The 18,361-nt window shown below is 36.9% G+C and overlaps 1 protein-coding gene across 1 annotated transcript in view; it reads left to right on the plus strand.

Annotated features, from left to right (window-relative positions):
* The first annotated feature begins 349 nt into the window (after positions 1-349).
* Positions 350-18,361, plus strand: part of DCBLD2 (discoidin, CUB and LCCL domain containing 2) — a 28,368-nt gene continuing 10,356 nt past the window's right edge. The window contains exons 1-7 of the mRNA XM_009993386.1: positions 350-473; positions 4,282-4,509; positions 9,827-9,964; positions 10,925-10,976; positions 12,377-12,449; positions 15,583-15,716; positions 16,385-16,425. Of these exons, the coding sequence (XP_009991688.1) occupies positions 350-473; positions 4,282-4,509; positions 9,827-9,964; positions 10,925-10,976; positions 12,377-12,449; positions 15,583-15,716; positions 16,385-16,425 (790 nt within the window). The remainder of the gene's footprint in view (positions 474-4,281; positions 4,510-9,826; positions 9,965-10,924; positions 10,977-12,376; positions 12,450-15,582; positions 15,717-16,384; positions 16,426-18,361) is intronic.

An 18,361-nucleotide genomic window follows, 5' to 3' on the forward strand; every position in this document is an offset into this window, starting at 1 on the left:
CTGCATGTACAGTATCCTCTCAGTTTATTACATTTCACATTTTCTTCTTATCCAGTGCATTTTGGTATGTTTGTGTTGGTTCAGGTTCTGTATTTTGTTGGTGTAAAGAGCTTGGATCGTTTCAAATCATCTGCATGATTACATCAGACATTAATGTGCCATAGCCTGGGGGTCATATGTAATCTGTCAGGATAATTCATCCAGACTGCATTCAAAGGTGCCTGCAGAAGAGATGAATGGCTCTCCTGACAACAACAGTCTGCTTTCCTCTGCTGACTTCTTAAGAGGCTCCTACATCTCTAACATACATTTTAGTAAAGAGCTGAGCTTATTTGCGTTTGCTGAGAACATGGTCCTCGAGACACGTGGAATTCAATGCACATCTGCAGACCTTCCAGGAAATGTCATGTGTAATGGGCATGTGCAAGTGTTGTGGTGCTTCTGTGAAGAGCTTGATCTCTTCTGCGAGTGCAGTAAGTCTGTTATGTGATGGAGGGGGCTGAAAGAAAGCAAGAAACCCATTCAGCTGTGTACTGACAACAGAAGTTGTCGGCCTGTTCAGGAATAATTGATTGAGGAATTGATGTCTGTCTCTTCGATGTGTTCTCAGATATTCTGCTCTCATGCATGCAGATTAACAGAAGCGGAAGATTTGGTGAAGCTTAATGACTTCCAAGTGAGTGGAGTAGCTAATGCTCCTACATATGTAGTGCTGTAGCTCAAAGCATTGCACTTTCTCTTTTTCTTGGAGAAATTGCCAAGTATTGCAGATTTCTCGCTTCATACAGATACATGTGTCTCTGGGGTTGATTGGTGGTCTTTATGCAAATTTGGCAGAAGTGCTAAAGAATCACTTACATAGAGTGGCTCTGTGATCTGAAACGTCCAGTCAGAATGAGCTACTTTTAAAAACTGGCATCATAGTAAGATGATGCTGTAGATGCAGTTCAGCACAAGTTTCCTCCTTTCCATTCCTTTCCAGTATGATTTGATAGCAGGTTCTTTAATGTGTATAGCTTAGAGGAATATTTTTCCTCAGATGTTTTCAAGAAAGCCTACAACCAAGAGAGATTCGAGATTCACATATCCATTGAATTGTGTGATTAGAAAGATTAGAAAGTTTTTCTATCTAGCCACTGGAAACAAGACTCAGTGTTCCAAGCTCCAAGGAGAAATTCCACATTTCTTAGGAGTGTGTCTTCAGAAGAAAAGTCTCAGTGTCTTTTTAAAACTTCTGATATTTTATTCACGTGTATTTACGTAGAGGTATAAAAGTGTTGTTGGAGTTCTTTTGCTTTTCTCATCAGAAAGGTGTGTGCTGGTCATCATACGAACACAGTGCCAGTATTGTTTCATGCATGAGACAGCTGGGCAGCAAATAATTGAAGAGGGTTGTTTAAGTGAATGTTAAGCATTGTTTTTTCTACTTTCAACTGGAGAAATTTACACTTTAAGTACAGTTTGGGTCAAATAAGAGGCCCATGCGCTGCTTTGTCTTTGACTTCCAGCAGCGTATGCTTAAGATGCAAAAACGTGGGGATGAATCAAAGATGTGTAATCAAGTACATTGTTGGTATTGCTGGTTGTCAGAAATAGCATTTGTGTGGTCACTGCATTGCAATAACAGGCCCTTCAAAATAAGAATTAGCTACCATGTATTCTAGAACGTGCAAATGTTTTTCTTTTCCTTAGAATGCACCCAGAACAGTGTATCTGATTGTACAGGTGAAAGCTACTATGATTTCATGTTCAAAAGGCCATTGTGTTAATGTATCTACCTAATATTTTCCATCTGTACATAAGTAAACAGCTAGCTCTGTCACAGGATAAGAAAAGCATAGAACTGGTTAATTGGCTCATTGTTCTTTTTTAGCACATAACCTAAAACTGACTGCTGGTTATGCTGAAAATTAATTTTATATGTCTGCAGTGTGAAGGGTTTTGAAATACTGGCCACAAATACCACCATGAATGGAGACCTAGTATATATTTGTTGTTTTTATTGTTAATACAATAAATTCCATGTATTTTGTAATGTGTTTGAGTACTTTACTTGCAAAAAGCCAGCTTACTAGCAAAGGAATCTGTATTTTTTCTTTACTGTTAAGTGTATTTGGACTAATAAGGAATCTGAAATGTAAATGTTTACTAACTAATAAACCAAGGCCATACAGGTTTTGAATGATAAATCTTTCACTTGCTCTTAGGTTTATAACATTCCTTTGGAAAGAAACCAGAATTAAAATTATACACAAAACATATGGTTTGAGTTAATTCTCTGTAACATTGGACAATTGTGTTTCATGTATTGGAACAAGAGTAATTTAGGAAAGTAATTTATCAGCAGTCACCCAAATGTAAGTAACATTTATCATGGGATGGAACAAAGTGGTTTAAAGCAAATTGCTAAAATTGGTTGAAGAAAAACATGGCTAAACAAAAGCTTTGCAAATAAAACTTTTGATTTTACTGAAGCAGATATTCCAGTTACCTTTTCCAGAAAAATATGCTCAATTTTGATTTGAGACTGTTACCAATAAAAATGCTGCAGTTTGCATCTGTTTGTCATTCTGTGTATACCAGCAGTGCTTCAGCTTTTAGAGCATGCAGCTGTTTTTCGGTGTGCTCTGATTATAAAAGAGAATAGGTTTTGTTACTAGAAATTAGGTGCTTTTACAGATTAATCAGACTTAGTTAAGTACCACAGTTTATTTTTCTCATGTCACTTCAGCGCATCAAACTTAGCATTCAGTCTTGCATAGAATACACTTTAGAATTTTGAAATTTATGAAAAAGTAAGCTAAGCTTTAGGGACAAAAAATGTACCTTTTCATGTTTAGTAGAGGATCTACACCTATTAGTGTGTAGTATGAAACATTTTCAGACTGTCACTTTTAACTGTCAAAACAAACATGTGCCAATACAAATGACGTTGATAATTGTGAATTTCCAGAGTGAAATCTTGACATAATGTTAAATTTGTCATAATAACTTGATAGGAGCTGTATGCACAGGTGTGAATTTTGAAGGTTAAGATGGATCTACAGATAATAGATGTTTTAAGAGTGGTGTTGAAGACATTTTTTTTGGCAGCATATGTAGTCTGATTTTTGTCTTTGCTATTTTTGCTTTCATTACTTTGTTCAAGATCCTGAAAGGTCCTGATTGCTTTTAGGATAATGTGTACAGGTCTCTTTCAGAAGATCTCTGGACCTCTTAGTGGCAAATTATGAAAATGATAATACTGTTTCTGGCCTACTCATTTAATGGAACTAAATTCAATAAATAGACTTTGAGTCCTCCAGTGCAAAAAAATAAATCTGAGATATTGCAAGGCCTGTTTTATAGAGATTATGTTATTTCAGGTGTTAATTTTGCTGGATGTGTATGTGGGCTCAGAAATACTTTGTTTCATCATTTATAAAGAGCCAGTGATGGTGTATGTTACTTAAAGAGTATTCTTATTTTGAAAACAACTCACAAATTCTTAATGCTTCTTGTACTACATACTTGTCAGAAATCCATGTCCAGCTATTGAGTAAATAGTTTTTACTTTGCTCCTCATATTTTTTCCATTTCTTAACAAGTCTTCTTTAATATTATTACTGCTGTCTAAAATGAATATGTGAATGTTAGGTTGAGAGTCCCAGGTTGGAGTTGTAATTTAATTTGTTGTAGAAATGCAGAAAAAAATGAGCATGTTCTCTAAAGAGCTAGAAGAATTAATTACAACTTTAAAATTGTGATACAGTAAAAAGTAATGCACCAGCAGTTTGATGATGGTCAGACCTGGTGGTTATTTTTATTAGAGTATTTGCTGCTCGTTGTTTTTCCACTTCTGTTCTTACTGTGTTTTGAATGCGTGACAGCAGTAGCACTGATGTACTCTTTGTTTTATTAGTGTCTTTTTCCCTTCTTTTCAGAACCTGTTTTCTTCCCTACAGAGTTGTTGAGGGACCATGAAATAGAAGGGACTCTTTCTGTACTGTCTGTGCACTTTTTAAAGTCATTATGGATGAATTTTTATCTCACTGAAGATGTAGCAGCTCTCTGGTCACCTATAATGAGAAATTAAACATTAGACAACATTAGCTGCATGGTATTTTCTCACAATTGCTGCTTCATCTGCATGCAGCTTACCTTGGAGTTTTCTTGCAACAGTATTAGTATAGTTAAAAAAACAACAGAACTCATACCACTGCTAAAAAACAGGATAACTAAAACACCAGTGAAGCTTTGGAGTTGGGCACATGTATCTGATTTGTTTTTGTTCTTTTGTAGGTGATGGATGTGGACACACAGTTCTGGGCCCTGAAAGTGGAACTCTTGCTTCGATAAACTACCCACAGACCTCTCCAAATAGCACAGTCTGTGAATGGGAAATTCGTGTAAAGCCTGGGCAGCGAGTTCAGCTCAAATTTGGTGATTTTGATATTGATGACTCAGATTCCTGTCATTCCAGTTACTTAAGAGTTCACAATGGGATTGGCCCCACCAGGACAGAGATAGGTAGGATATTTTATTATTCATATTTGAAAGCCATTCTTATACAGAGCCTGGAAGATACTGTTAATACTCTTGTTACTTTTAAAATTTCTCCTTGTTTACCTGCTCTGAACATAGACTAACTACTAGATGTATGGTATTAGAGGGTTTTTCGTACCCCTAGAAAACTGTTATCGTTCAGTTTGATACTGGGCATAGTAAGGCCTTGCCTGAATACATCATATGCTGCTTTCTGTGGTGTGGATTTTAAGTCTTACGAGAAGTGATGTAAAGAAGGAAGTGTTTATTATTTACAGGAATATTAAATAAAGGAATTTTGGTAATTTTGTAATCAGAGGTGTGTTTTTCCTGATGCTGTGTATACTTCACCACAGTAGAAAAACTCCTCTTGGTTTTAGTAAATTTACTACTGATAGTACTGTTAGAAAGCACGGCTAAGGAACATTTGTCCTGTGTACTGTACAGGCCTTCAGTACAGGAATGGAGTATGGGTGCAGGTGGAACTATATAGAAGTAAAATCAGTAAAGAAAATGGTAGTGAGATTGTCACTTTCTCTGGTGACATGCTCATTTCAAGTATACTTAACATTGTTGTTCAGCAGATGAGTTTGGTATGCCAGAGTATTCATAATGTAATTATTCTTAAGTAATTGCGTTTTGTTACTGTTATTAAAGTGCATGTAAAAATGTCTGTCTTCACACAATTCCTAGATCCTAAAAATTAACTGAAAAAGTGATGGAACACCTACATTTTTTTTGTGCATACAATGGATAGACGCTAAATGCAACACAGATCCTATAATAATCTTTGCTTATTTACATTCTGAAAGGGAACCCCACTGTAATTTTCCTCAGACCTTTTCCAGTAGCTTGCAAAGTTCTTGTAAGCAGTGGACAGGAAATTGCAAAACTGTGAGGACCTTAATTAAAAAAAAAAAAAAAAAAAAGGTCAATATATCTTACCCGAAATGCCTTTCTTTTCATATGGAGTAGCTCTGATTTGAGCTGTTTATCTCAGTGGTATTAAAGGATGCCATGCTTCAGTAGTTGTGTAGTTCAAATATTGCCTCTTTTCTGATAATGTCCATAGTATAATTTTTGTCTTCTTTAAGAGGACAAATGGAATTCCATTGCTACAAGGCAGGATTTTTTCAAATATCAGTGTGACATCATCTATGTCAAGGTATACATAGGATTTTAAGACCCTCATTACTTTGCATAAAACTCAAAATGAATTGTCATTCTTCCTTCACTAAAAGTTGTTATTGTGCAGATTAATTTAATTTTCTTTCTCAAGCCATTAATCTGAAGGGAGAGAGAGAGACAGAGGGAGAGATTTACCTCACTAAGACTGTTTTTGTGCAACTCAAATGCTGATCCCACTAAATTGATTCTTTTTATAAAGAGGCTAGTGTTAGCTTTGTTAACCCTCTTTTCCAACTGTTACCTAGGTAAGTGTGTGTGAAAATAAGCATGTGCTTGGAGCTGTTGAGCCAGACTTGATCTAAAATAGGAAACATTTAAGTCCTTAAATGGCAAGGAACGTCCAACTCTGATAAGTCTATTATTCATTTTTACAAGTGACTTAATGGGTTCAAGTAAATTTTCTACTTCATTTGTTTCTCTTGACTTTCAGCTGTCCCCAGCTGGTCTAGTAGCACAGTATGTTAAGCAAATGTGTGTGTTGTTCTGCTCTTAATAAATTAAATCATGGAAAAAACAGTTACATTAACAGCAGCAGATATAGATGATGCACATTCTTGAATGTTCACGTTTGAAGCAACAAACTCTAGAGAGATTAAACAGTGACCTGAAATTGTTTGGAAGAAATCTGGATTTATCTTAAGCTTTTCCGTTCAAGGCTACTGACATGGTCTAACATTAAAATACTTGTGTTACATAAAATCTGAAATTCAGTGATACCTACTTTAACCCAGAATTACTTAAAAACTGGTTGATTAGATTAAAAAATGAATTGTTAGTAGGTTAGCTCACTGATAAACAGAGAAAGTTTCTGATGAAGCTTTTTTCTCATTCCAAGCCTTTTGAATATTTATCAATACATCCAAAGAAGATTTAAATCCTTTAAGTCGTCAGTTAGTGTGGGTCAGATGTACTTACTTAATACAGACAATGCAAGCGCAGATGTGTAGCAGCAGAGAAGGTAAGCTACCCTGGGAAGTCCTTCTCCTGCTATAACATTGCTGTAGAAAAAGCACTTGGGGTTCTTCAATGCATAAGTAGAGACAAAATAATAATATTACATCTTCTGCACGTACTATTGCCAGAGGGTTCACTGCGGTCATATTTTGTCCGTTTCTAGTGCCAGTTTCTGAAAGAGGTTGCTAAAAATCTAGCGAGACGGAGGGAAGAATTAGAAAAATTATTTATGGTTTATCCAAGCTAGATTTAAAGGTCTTGCCCTGTGCATTTGCCTACAGAACAGGATAAATGGTATCTTGACGAGAGTCTGATTTACCCTCAGAGGAGTCTCACGCTGGTCAATCACGTAACAAGATCCAGTAGCTGAAAACAAAACTTATAAAAAAAAAAGAAAAAAGGGGAAGTAAAGAGGTAGTTGGAAAAATGATGCAGTTCAAAATAATGAATGCAGTTAATCACCAAAACTTGACTTAAAGCAAAACACAGGGTCAATGTAGAGCCTTAGTAAAAGGGAGATTTTTTCTTTAACTCTAGCTCATAACCAATTCTAGCTAGTTAATTGAGGTAAGTTTATATTTTTGTAGTATTTTAAATTGATTCAAAGTAATGTAAAATCTGCTTTCTGTTTTTTTAGTTAGAAAATACACTTGGTTTCTTCAAGAAATATCTAAGTAACACTTAGAAAGCTGTGAATTACAATAGGAATTTGTAATTTTTATTTTTTGTTTTATTAATATTTGAGGGTGCTGTTCCCTTTTTTAAAGGAATTCAACATATTTGTTTGTGTTATATTGAATTTGTTTGTGTTATATTGAATTTGTATTATATTTGTTAAGAACTACTCCTGCAGAGCAGTGTCATTCCACTCCCTCTACTTTACTTTTGTCATTTTCCTTTAGCTGAGAAGGGAGTATGGCTTCTTTTTTTTGTTATTTTGTGGTATAACATTCTCACTATCAAGAAATCAAATAAATGAATGGTAAACTGAAACATATACAATATCATTTGATACTGGTGACTGTCTACTTTAGTTATCCACTGCAGAATCTTAAATAGTGTTATAGATGAGTGACAACATTCAGTGTTCAAGGGAGCCTATAGAACAGAAGATACTTGTTTTTTCTTAACAGGTTAATAAAGTGATAGGTATTTTTTAGTAGAGTTGGGTAATTCCATAGTGAATTGGGTCTATTTAACAGCCATTCATGCAGGTAATATAATTTGGTAGTAATTCTAGGACTTCACAGGGCAAGTATTGTCAACACCTACAGACTTCAGCATCTCAGTTTAAAATGTATTATTTTTTTCTCATTTTGGATGACAAGAGAAGTATCCAGATGAAGAACCACCATTAGGTTTTATAGGTGCAGCAAAATAGAAAGTGAGCCAACGTGCTTTTAAGTGTGTGCTTGTATATGTGGCTCTTGGGGATATGGTTAGTGCTGGACTTGGTAGAGTAGGGTTAGTGGTTGGACTCTATGATCTTGAAGGTCTTTTCCAACCTAAATGATTTTACAGTTCTCTTAATGCTGAAGTGCAGTGAATCATACCTGCTGTTGTCCAAAATTAAGAGAAGTAGTTGACAGAAATTATGAAACAGTTAAGGAACAAGTGTCCCAACAGCTGAGGGGAGAGAAAAGCCTTTTTCTCTTTTGCTATAGGTGATTGTTGCCCTAACTTGATCCTTTTCCTAAATAGATTTTTCATGGTCTTTGAAGAACTGACTGTGAGAGTTATGCATGGCCAGAGGTGAATTGGATAAGGGACATAGATTTGCAAGTGGTAAGGGTATGAGAGACTCTCAGTTGTTGACAGTGGCAAAATAAATGTGCACACATACCCTGCCATTTCATAGAATCACAGAATGGTTTGGATTGGAAGGGACCTTAAAGATCATCTACTTTCAACCCCCCTGTATGGGCAGGGACACTTCCTGCTAGGTCAGGTTCCTCAAGGCCCTATCAACCTGGTCTTGAAGACTTCCAGGGAGGGGTCTTCCACAACCTCCCTGGGCAACCTGATCCAGCTTCTCACAACTCTCACAGGAAATAACTTTTTCATAACATCCAATCTGAATCTCCCCTCTTTAAGCTTCAAACCACAGCCCCTTATCCTCTCACTATACACCTGTGTAAAAAGCCCTACCCCAGCTTTCTTGTAGGCTCCCTTCAGATACTGGGAAGTTGCTATAAAGTCACCACGGAGCCTCCTCTTCTCTATGCTGAACAACCCCAGCTTCCTCAGCCTGTCTTCATAGCAGAGGTGCTCCAGCCCTCTGATCATCTTCGTGGCTCTGCTCTGGACACTTTCAAGGAATTCTATGTTGGGGACTCCAGAATTGGACACAGTACTCCAGGTGGGGTCTTACTAGAGCAGAGTAGAGGGGGAGAATCACCTCTTGACCGGCTGGCTATGCTTTTGATGCAGCCTAGGACACAGTTGGCTTTTTGGACTGCAAGTGCACATTGACAGTTCATGTTAAACTTCTGGTCCACCACTTCCCCCAAGTCCTTCTCCTTTGGGCTGTCCTAAATCCTTACTCCTCCCAACCTGTGTTCATGCAGGATTGCCTCGACCCAGGTGCAGAACTTGCACTTGGCCTTGTTGAACTTCATGCAGTTTGCACGAGCCCACTTCTTGAACCTGTCAAGGTCCCTCTGGATGGCCTCCCTTCCCTCCAGCATGTTGACTTCACCACACAGCTTGGTGTCATCAGCAAACTTGCTAAAGGGTGCACTTGATTCCACTGTCCATGTCGCCAACAAAGATGTTAAATAACGCTGGTCCAAGTACCAACCCTGGAGGAGGTTGGAACCACTTGTCACACGTCTCCATTTGGACACCGAGCCATTGATCACAACTCTTTCGGTGTGACCAGTCAGCCAGTTCCTTATCCAACAAGTGGTCCGTCCGTCAAATCCGTATTGTCCAGTTTTGAGAACAGAATATTGTGCAGGACAGTGTTGAAGGCTTTGAACAGATCCAAGTGGATGCATTTGCTTTACATGGACACTGACTACATTATTTAGTGTCATGCACATGTACTAGTTTTTTAATATATGCCAGAAGTAATGTGAGCTTGCACTACAAATGAAAAAAGGTGCTTAATACATAAATTTGGATTAGTCCATGTTAGTTCTCCCCCTTCTTTCCATAGGAAAATACTGTGGGTTTGACTTTCAAATGGATGGTTTAATTACTTCAAAAAGTAATGAAGTCACAGTACAGTTCATGAGTGGAACACACATTTCTGGACGTGGATTTCTTGCAGCTTATTCAACCACTGACAAATCAGGTATTTATAATTGCCTTGTAATTTTTCTTTGATAGTAAAATTAGAGCTGCCTAGTAAAACCACAAAGCTAAATTTATTTATTCATGCGTTCTCACAAATAAAAAATGAAGGCTTTCAATACAATCTTCCCAATAGTTCTCTGTAGGAAACTGGACTGTTCAGTTGCTATTTAAGTTACTGTAGTCTTAAAGAAATTTTAGCAAAGCTTACCCTGGACAGCAGGGCCAGAATCACAGTTAGCTGGTATGAATTAAATATGTTTTTTCAGGTGGTAATCAAGGCGGCAGATAACTAAAAAAAACCCCATGCATACCAAACTGTATATACTTTATACAGACCAACCTCTTGGAAAGATTTAATAACAGTATCGTTTACTCTCTCAGCTCTTGACTCATGTAATCTGCTGACTACTTTTTAGGTTTTTTGCCATTTCTTGCTTTTTCCATGTTTCTCTAGTGCTATTCTCTCTCTGGTTTGGACTGTATGTGCTGATACACAGCGAAGTGAACTTAGAATTTGATATATCAGTCATGGAGGCCAGTAACATGGCACTCAAATGTTTGTTCCCCCTCCTGCCTGGCTTCAGTACTGTAGGACTGTTAAATGCTGAAAACACAGGCCTGTTTAGCTAGTGTATTAATTTAGTTTTGTGAAAAGAGCATATATTTGTGTCTTTGAATTACACCAGGTTCTCTGAAGTATAAAGAAACAATGTTTGTATTATTTCTCTTCATGTCTACATCACATTCTCAGTGGATTTCCTAGATACTCAGACAAATTACCAAGGTTCTACTGTAATACAAAATCTGTTGCAAGAAAATTTACTAGGAGCCTGTTTTTTCATTCTGAAATTTTTGGTTAAGCCACAGAGGCTCAGATGTATATTTTTGTGCACTTTGAAAAGCATACACAAAGTTGTTGTCTTTACCATCCTCTTGACCTAACATTTTTTCTTTCCAGACCTAATTACCTGTTTAGACAATGCAAGTCACTTTTCCGAACCAGAATTCAAGTAAGACTGATTTTACCTGTTTCCCCCCATCTTTGCAGTGAGGTTATTTTAGTGTTTCTATTCCACTGTTACTTACACCTGGTGCAGTTTGAAAATTGGCTGTCCACAGAACTTAAGAAATAAACCAGTTAGGGTTAGAACTGAATAATTTTGACATTTTCATTCCTCCTTTCTCTCTCTCTCTCTCTCTCTCTCTCTCTCTTTTTCTCTCTCTCTCATTTTTGCTGTTTGCATGCAGTATACAGTAGAACCTCGTTAATTTGCACTAACATGTAGGAACCAATATCTCATTTCCATAGAAAGAATATTGCTGTTATAAACACATATTACAGCAGGTATACACCTTAAATACTGAAATTCATGTTACAGTTATCAAAGAAGCACTAAGCTATCAAATGTGTGAAAAATGACAAACCTATTTCACCGTTTGGTGTGAATTAATGAGGTTCTGTGGAGATATAACATGCTGCACCTTCTGATGGAGGAAATCTCTGTAATTTCCCTGTTTTCTACTTTGTTTCCATGTAAAGCAAGAGCAGTGTTTAAAGCTGTAGACTTCTGTGAAATACATAAACTTACTTTTTGGAAAAGTTCAGTCCTGGCATAATGAATTGTTTCAAAGTGCAGCCCTTGCATTTCTCTTCCATTTTCCCGAGTTCCAAAATAGGGCTCAAATTTTAGATTCTGGCCCTCGTCAACGTGCGTTGAAGTCTCTGAACCCCACTGTTTCTGTGCTACCTGCAGAGTTGCTCTAACTGTTGTTAGACTGCAGTGAAAATACTAAGTTTACTCCAGCTCATTGGTAAATCTTAAATTAATAGCTTTAATAATTTCAAACAGATTTAATAGTTTTTGTATGCGTAGTGTAAAATGGCACTAGAACATGAAGATAGGCTCACAACAGAGGTGCGGTTGTCTTGTTTCTTGCTTTTCATGAGCTAGTGGTATTAATTGAATTTGGCCAGGTTTTTATGATCACGGCATTGCCAGGAGCTATTTTAAATTACCATACTTTCCAGATACAGTATTTCAGGATGCAAAAGAGATAGATATGCAGGTCTCTATAAAATAAAATTTGTTAATATGGCTGTTTATGTGACTTTCAATTTATAGAAGCCATGCAGTATTTATATTATAAAATGTTGGCTTTACTAATTGATTATATTGAGACTGGAACGATAGTTTCAGCTGAGAATAATCTTAAACTTTTTCAAATGTCTGTTCTCTTGAGTGTATTTTTGGGGTCTAATTTGTTATGTCTTTGATTAGGATATATCTTTATGTACTGATATGTGAATGATAACATTGTATTGTAAATAAAAAACATAGTGACTATTTAATAACATTATAAGAACTGCAGTTGCATGCCTATCTTGATTTGATATTTTGTTGTTTTCCAGTAAGTACTGTCCAGCTGGATGTGTGATTCCTTTTGCTGCTATTTCAGGCACTATTCCCCATGGATACAGAGATGTAAGTGAAAATACCATAGGCTTACATGAATTTTGGTAAAACAGGCACTGTATAATTAAAAGTTCATTATAGTTGTACACATCAGTTCTGCTGCCTGGGTTCTGGAACTTACACCTCCTAAGGTGAACAGCATGGTACTCATTTTTTTTTGCACAGCTGCTAAATGACTGGTGCTTCAGATGTTGCCATCTCCAAGAGGTGAACTAGCATAGTAGAAACTCAAACATTTTTGTAAGGCTTGCTGAAAGCATAAAAATAGTTTTATGCTCCCTGTTTTATTTTTATTGGCTTTCTCAGGTGGACAAATTCAGTTTTATAAAGAGAGAACCAGTTCTTCCAATACTGTCCACTTGTTTTTGTCAGTGCAATAGATCTCTAAACAGAGAGTTGAAGTGGTTATCTTTATATTTTATTATTATTATGCTATTTATGCTCAGCAGCTATAAAACCATTTGCAAAACAAACTAATACTGTAACATTAATAGCTCCATAAATTGGAAATGAAAATCTTTAATTATATACTGTTTATTTAGAACACTACCAAAACCTGTACACTGGTTTTCTGATGTAAACTTTTGTGAGTTAGCATACCTGCCATAGGACTGGAGTATGTTTGCTTTGTTTGTTTTAAAGTTATTACAATTTTGTTAGCAATCTAATAAAAAATTACATTCAGTCTCCTGGTAGATCTTAAAATACTCATTTTAACAAGCTATTAGATGTAGCTCATAGAAAAGACAATTTTTTAAAACATTAGTAAGAAAAGGTTTTAATATTCAATATGAACCTAACATGTGCCTCTGTTTTTCTTTACTCTAATATCTGTAAATCCTAGACTACCTGCTTAAATAATTGCCCATATGTAAAAATGTCACCATGACGTAACTGTATTACATGTTCTGGTCCACAGTGAACCTCACTAAATGGCTGCAAGGTAATTTTTCTAGCTTGTAACAAGATGAAGTCGATTCTCTTGTCTAACATATTTGCAGCATTTGGAGGAGTTCTGGTTGGTGTGTTGGTTTTTGTTTGTTAGTTTGTTTTTTTTGCTAAAATCTGAAATAACTTTTGTGTGTGGAGAAAAGATGAAACTTTAGAAAATAAAATGCCTTGTGACTTTCTTTTTGTCAACTTTATTGTTCTGAATAAAAAGGCAGAGAATTTCCCAGAAGTCGCGTGGAAATCAAATCATCCAGCACTTTAGACGGAGTTTCAGGGAGAGATTTCTCATGCAGCTCTTTCCAATGATCATCAGCTGCTTGTTGCTTTAAAAAAATACCCTAAATTTTGATTCTTTTGTGTGTGACTCTTAAGTGTCCACAGTCCTTGAGGACTTAGAGTGCTTATTGCTGACATCTTCTGGTGAGCAGGGAGAAGAGAGCCACATCTATTGCAGAATCCTATCTCTTAACTTTCAAGAGAAAGCAGGAAAGGAAAAGGGGAGCTGTGCACATGAGTGAGATGTAATTAGATTTCTTTAGAAAGCTTTTTGGATATTTCAGGGTGGTGAATAAGGTTAGAGATTTTATATGTGAATATACTGAGGAGAATTATGTTTGGAAAAGTCGTGGTGAGCAGGATCTTTTTGCCAGTGAGCTTGAGATATAGGGGCATCTTGGCCTGCTGCACCATGCAGTTATTTCTAAAGAAACCACAATGGAGAAGTTTGCTGTGTTTTTAAAATAATGGGAGAAAGAAAATTACCCAGTAAGTCTCCTTTCTCTGGAAAGGACCTGCTGGTTCCTTCTTAATAGTGGTGAGGCTTTATAGCACCCAGTGGACTGATTGGCAGAGCAGTGCAGCAAATGTGTTCAGTAGCAAGAACTAGCAGGAGACTTCATGTAGGGGAACAAATGTTAAGCGTAAAAACAAATCTGTTGTTTATTGACATGTGCTAATCTGCAGTGGGATACTGGATGTGTAAGAACAAGCTAAATATGGTTTATTGTTTATTATTTAAGGTGTATTGGGAGATACCCAGATGGTCCTTCACAGACAGCTTAAGACTCATTTGTTCTTCTAAAAATCAGGTTGATCCCAGTCACACTGGATGTGAGCAAGGGGCTGCAGAATTGCAGTGTGTCTGTGCATACCCCAGTGCTGCACATTACAGGAATACCTGTGAAAAGCTCTGTGTGCCTGTTGCAGTGTGAGTAGTCAGTAATCCTCCAGGAACCTTTGTTCACGCGATTGATGGGTCCAAAGCCACTGCTTCTAAGCCTTTTTTTTTAACTGGGTGGTTTCTCTTTTTCTGATCACTAGGATGTTCCTTGGTCAAGCCCCTTTGGCCTGAAAGGGTTTGGAGAACATCTCCTGAGCTAGGTTTGATCCACAAGACAGCAGCACCTTGCTCTGCTCACTCTGTGCTGTGCCCTAAGGACTTGGTGTAGTGAGCCAGTCCTGCTCTCTGTGGCACAGCTAGGCTGCACGCCAGGGAATGGAAGTGTCACTGTGATATTTGTTAGTGGATCTGGGCTAACAGTTGTCCAGGAGGAGAGGGAAAGAACAGGATGTCTTGCAAAAACTGATCTGCCTTGACCTGTGCAACCTAGGTTGTAGGGTTCTTTAAAACAAATTGTATTCATGTATTTTTGTGGGTTTATGCAGCTCAGAATGTTGGATGGTTAAACCATGTGTAACCATGGGTTAAAATATAACCCATCAGCTGAAAGTTACAAAATCTGCAGTGAATCACTCTTTAATTGTAAGAAAATGAATCAACATACTTTCAGTGTGCTCTCTATTAAAAGGTTTTCTGTGTATTTATGTATCCAACTTCTGTTGTCTAACATAAGATTTATGAAAGTCTGAAAGTCTGGCCGTCTGGCTTTTTCAATCTGATTAACCTTGCTGTTTGTTTGAGCTTATTTGATTGCAAGAGTTACATTCCAAATACATCTGGGCGAGGATACAGTGAAATGTAGGAGCTTCTTTTTGTGTTTTTATAAATTCCATGCTAAACCAAAGATGAATGGTTTCTAAATAATAGAGATAACAGTTAAATAAGAACAGTTTCTTAATGTAATAATAATAAAGATGTAACTGGACAATGTAACATTTACAATATATAGTGTAGTATTTAATGTATTTACAATGTAGTATTAATTTTTTCTTTCCCCCCCGGCCATTCAAGTCATCATCACTCTGTATGGCTGGTGTTCATGCAGGCGTTGTGTCAAATACTCTGGGTGGCCAAATTAATGTTGTAATCAGCAAGGGCATTCCATACTATGAAGGCTCGCTGGCTAACAATGTCACCTCAAAAGTGTAAGTGTACTTCTGATGTTCTTACGTTTAGTACCTTAAAGCTTGGTAGTGTCTCACCCAGGGATTAATTTCAGCTGGTTGAGCTATGTGTTCCATGGACAGGTTCTCTTCTGTAAGGTTCTTGAAATGCTTTTTTGCTACAGTGTGATTGTTCTACCAGATATTTTTAACCTCTTGATCATGAAGATTAATTTCCCAAATTCTGCAGTGAGGTTTTATCTTCCAGAATGTATGGTGTGACCATAAATCCCTAATGGTCTGTGGTAAAACGATAATGTAATGGCAACTTTTTTGTTGCAGGGAAGAGGATGTAACTTGTCATTGTATCTCAGAAGTCCAAGGAATGAAAGCAATAAGAGTAGATTGATTCTTATTACTATGATTAGCTTAATTTAAATGGGAAGCTTTTTAATGAAGTTTTGTGTGCAGCTGTTTGTTTGAAAGCCTTGAAATCAGATAGTCTCTCTGGACTAGATTCCAATTGAAAAGGTGTTTGTATGGAAAGCAGTGCAGCTTGGTGGCAGGAAGTGTTACTTTAATTGTGAAATGCTTATTTAGGCATATGTATATAGGTTTCAGTGGCAATCAGTCAGACAAAAATAGATGGAAGACTGTTTTAGTTTTCCTCACAGACTACTACAAAACACACCTTCTTTTGTTCTTTGCAGGGGACTGTTGTCTACAAGTCTCTTCACATTTAAGACAAGTGGTAAGCATTTTCAGATGTATTATACGTTGACACTTTCATATACATTTTGTGAGTAGAAATGTGTTTTTCAAGTTTTCTTAGTTTTTGTCCTGGTTAGTAACTCTATGTTTTGTTGCCATCTTCAGTAATGCATATTTTTAAATTGTTTTACTCTCATTTTGGGGATTAATCATCATGACATTTATAGATACAGTGATGTAAAGTACACCTTGCTTGTCTGCAGAAAGATTATTTCAGGTTATGTTCCTCGGCTATAGTTTGGTTTAAGTGGCTTGACTTTCATACACTGCTGAAGCACAGTTAGGCACTTCAGAACTGCTCTTTATTTGTACCAAATGTGCATTCTAGGTTTTTTCCCAGGTTTACTCCTTACACTTTCCTCATTGGCTGCTAAGAAAGCTAGCAGAAATCCCCAATGATCCTCAATTTTCTACACTCCCTTTTACTTCTTTTCTCCCATTTCTTGCAACTGAAAGCTGTGTGATAAATTACTTGTCTGTATTGCTCTAGAAGGGCATCTCTTTGACCTTGCTCAATGTGTAAGTTTTGTTCTTTCTTGACTGCTGCGTTTTGTTTTGTAAATCTGTACCAGGCTGCTGACTAGCATAACAAGTCTTCCCCCTTTTTTAAGCTTTACTGCTATTCATGCTTTTACTTTTTATCAGTTAATAATTTTTCAAATAAATAAGCTGTAGTTTTCTAAATGGAAGCTAGTTTTTCTGTAAGTCAGTTCAAATGTCATCTTTGAATGGAAGTATTGTGAAGAGGGTGGCCTTTCCTTAGTCTATTTAACTCTTTTAATAATATTTTAAAAAAACAAACCAAAACAAAAGCTGTGTCTTGATTTCTGTAAGGGTAAATTAAAAAGAGAAGGGGAAATCATACACATACTCCTCAAAAGAAAACAAATACTTTAATATATAAGTAGAAATGATGCTGAATGGGAATAGAAAAGCAGGAATCTGATGGCAGAAGTGCTTTGACTTGTAAATGTATAGAAACAAGCAAAAATTAAAAAATATAATTCACATGGTATTAAAATAATTTATCACCCAGACTTCTGCTAGAACTGGGAGAAGAAATTGCACATGTGGTGACTTTCTGCATGGAAAATGTTAAACACAGTGATTGAGGCAGGATTTGTTAGCATTTTTTTGTCTTTCAACATGTGATCTGATAGTGAATATGAAAGTAATTAAATGGCCTGGAAATATGAAGAGATAGGACAAAATGCTGACCTAGACTGTCTGGGTTTGAGTGACACATGTGAGAAATTATTGAATAAGCTAGAGACAAGATGCAAATGTAGATTAAAATGTCTGTAGTTGGCTGCCCTAGGAATTAGCTGAAGGAAAAAGAAGACTTTGTAATATGTTTTAAATGAGGTTTATCAGACTGTGGTGAAGTTACTAGTGTGGTTCTTCTGTAATAGTTGGTTTCATGACTTCGTACAAAATAGAGGAGTGTGTTGTCAATGGTAGAGGTGTGGTCAGTGCAGAGGATGATGAAACTATTTGTACAGGAAGACCTGGCTGACTCTGAGACTTGACTAATAGAAATTAATTGAAGTATCATGGAAAAAAAAGTATAAGATCGGGTACATAGAACTTGAGCCGTTTCTGCTTCAAACTGGCAACATGTGAGAGGGAAATGACAGATGGGTGAAAGGATTGGTTAGTGAAGTGCTAATGTGATCCTGTGCTGTAGCAGGTACTTCCAGTAGAGATAATGAACTATTCATGCCATTGCACAGGACATCACCAAAGCCTTTTCTGGGATAGACTCAGGCATGGGCTCCACTTCCTGTGCCTCCCTTGAAGGATAAGTGCCCAACTTTCCTGCGAGGGCCCTGCAGGGAGAGAGGGAGCTCACAGCAAAAGGGAAACCAGGCTGGGTTGTTTAGGCTGGCTGACTGATGGCAAAGATTGCTTCCTGC

The sequence above is a fragment of the Chaetura pelagica genome, unplaced genomic scaffold (assembly GCF_000747805.2).
Source record: "Chaetura pelagica isolate M959 unplaced genomic scaffold, ChaPel_1.0 scaffold101, whole genome shotgun sequence".
Classification (NCBI taxonomy): domain Eukaryota; kingdom Metazoa; phylum Chordata; class Aves; order Apodiformes; family Apodidae; genus Chaetura; species Chaetura pelagica.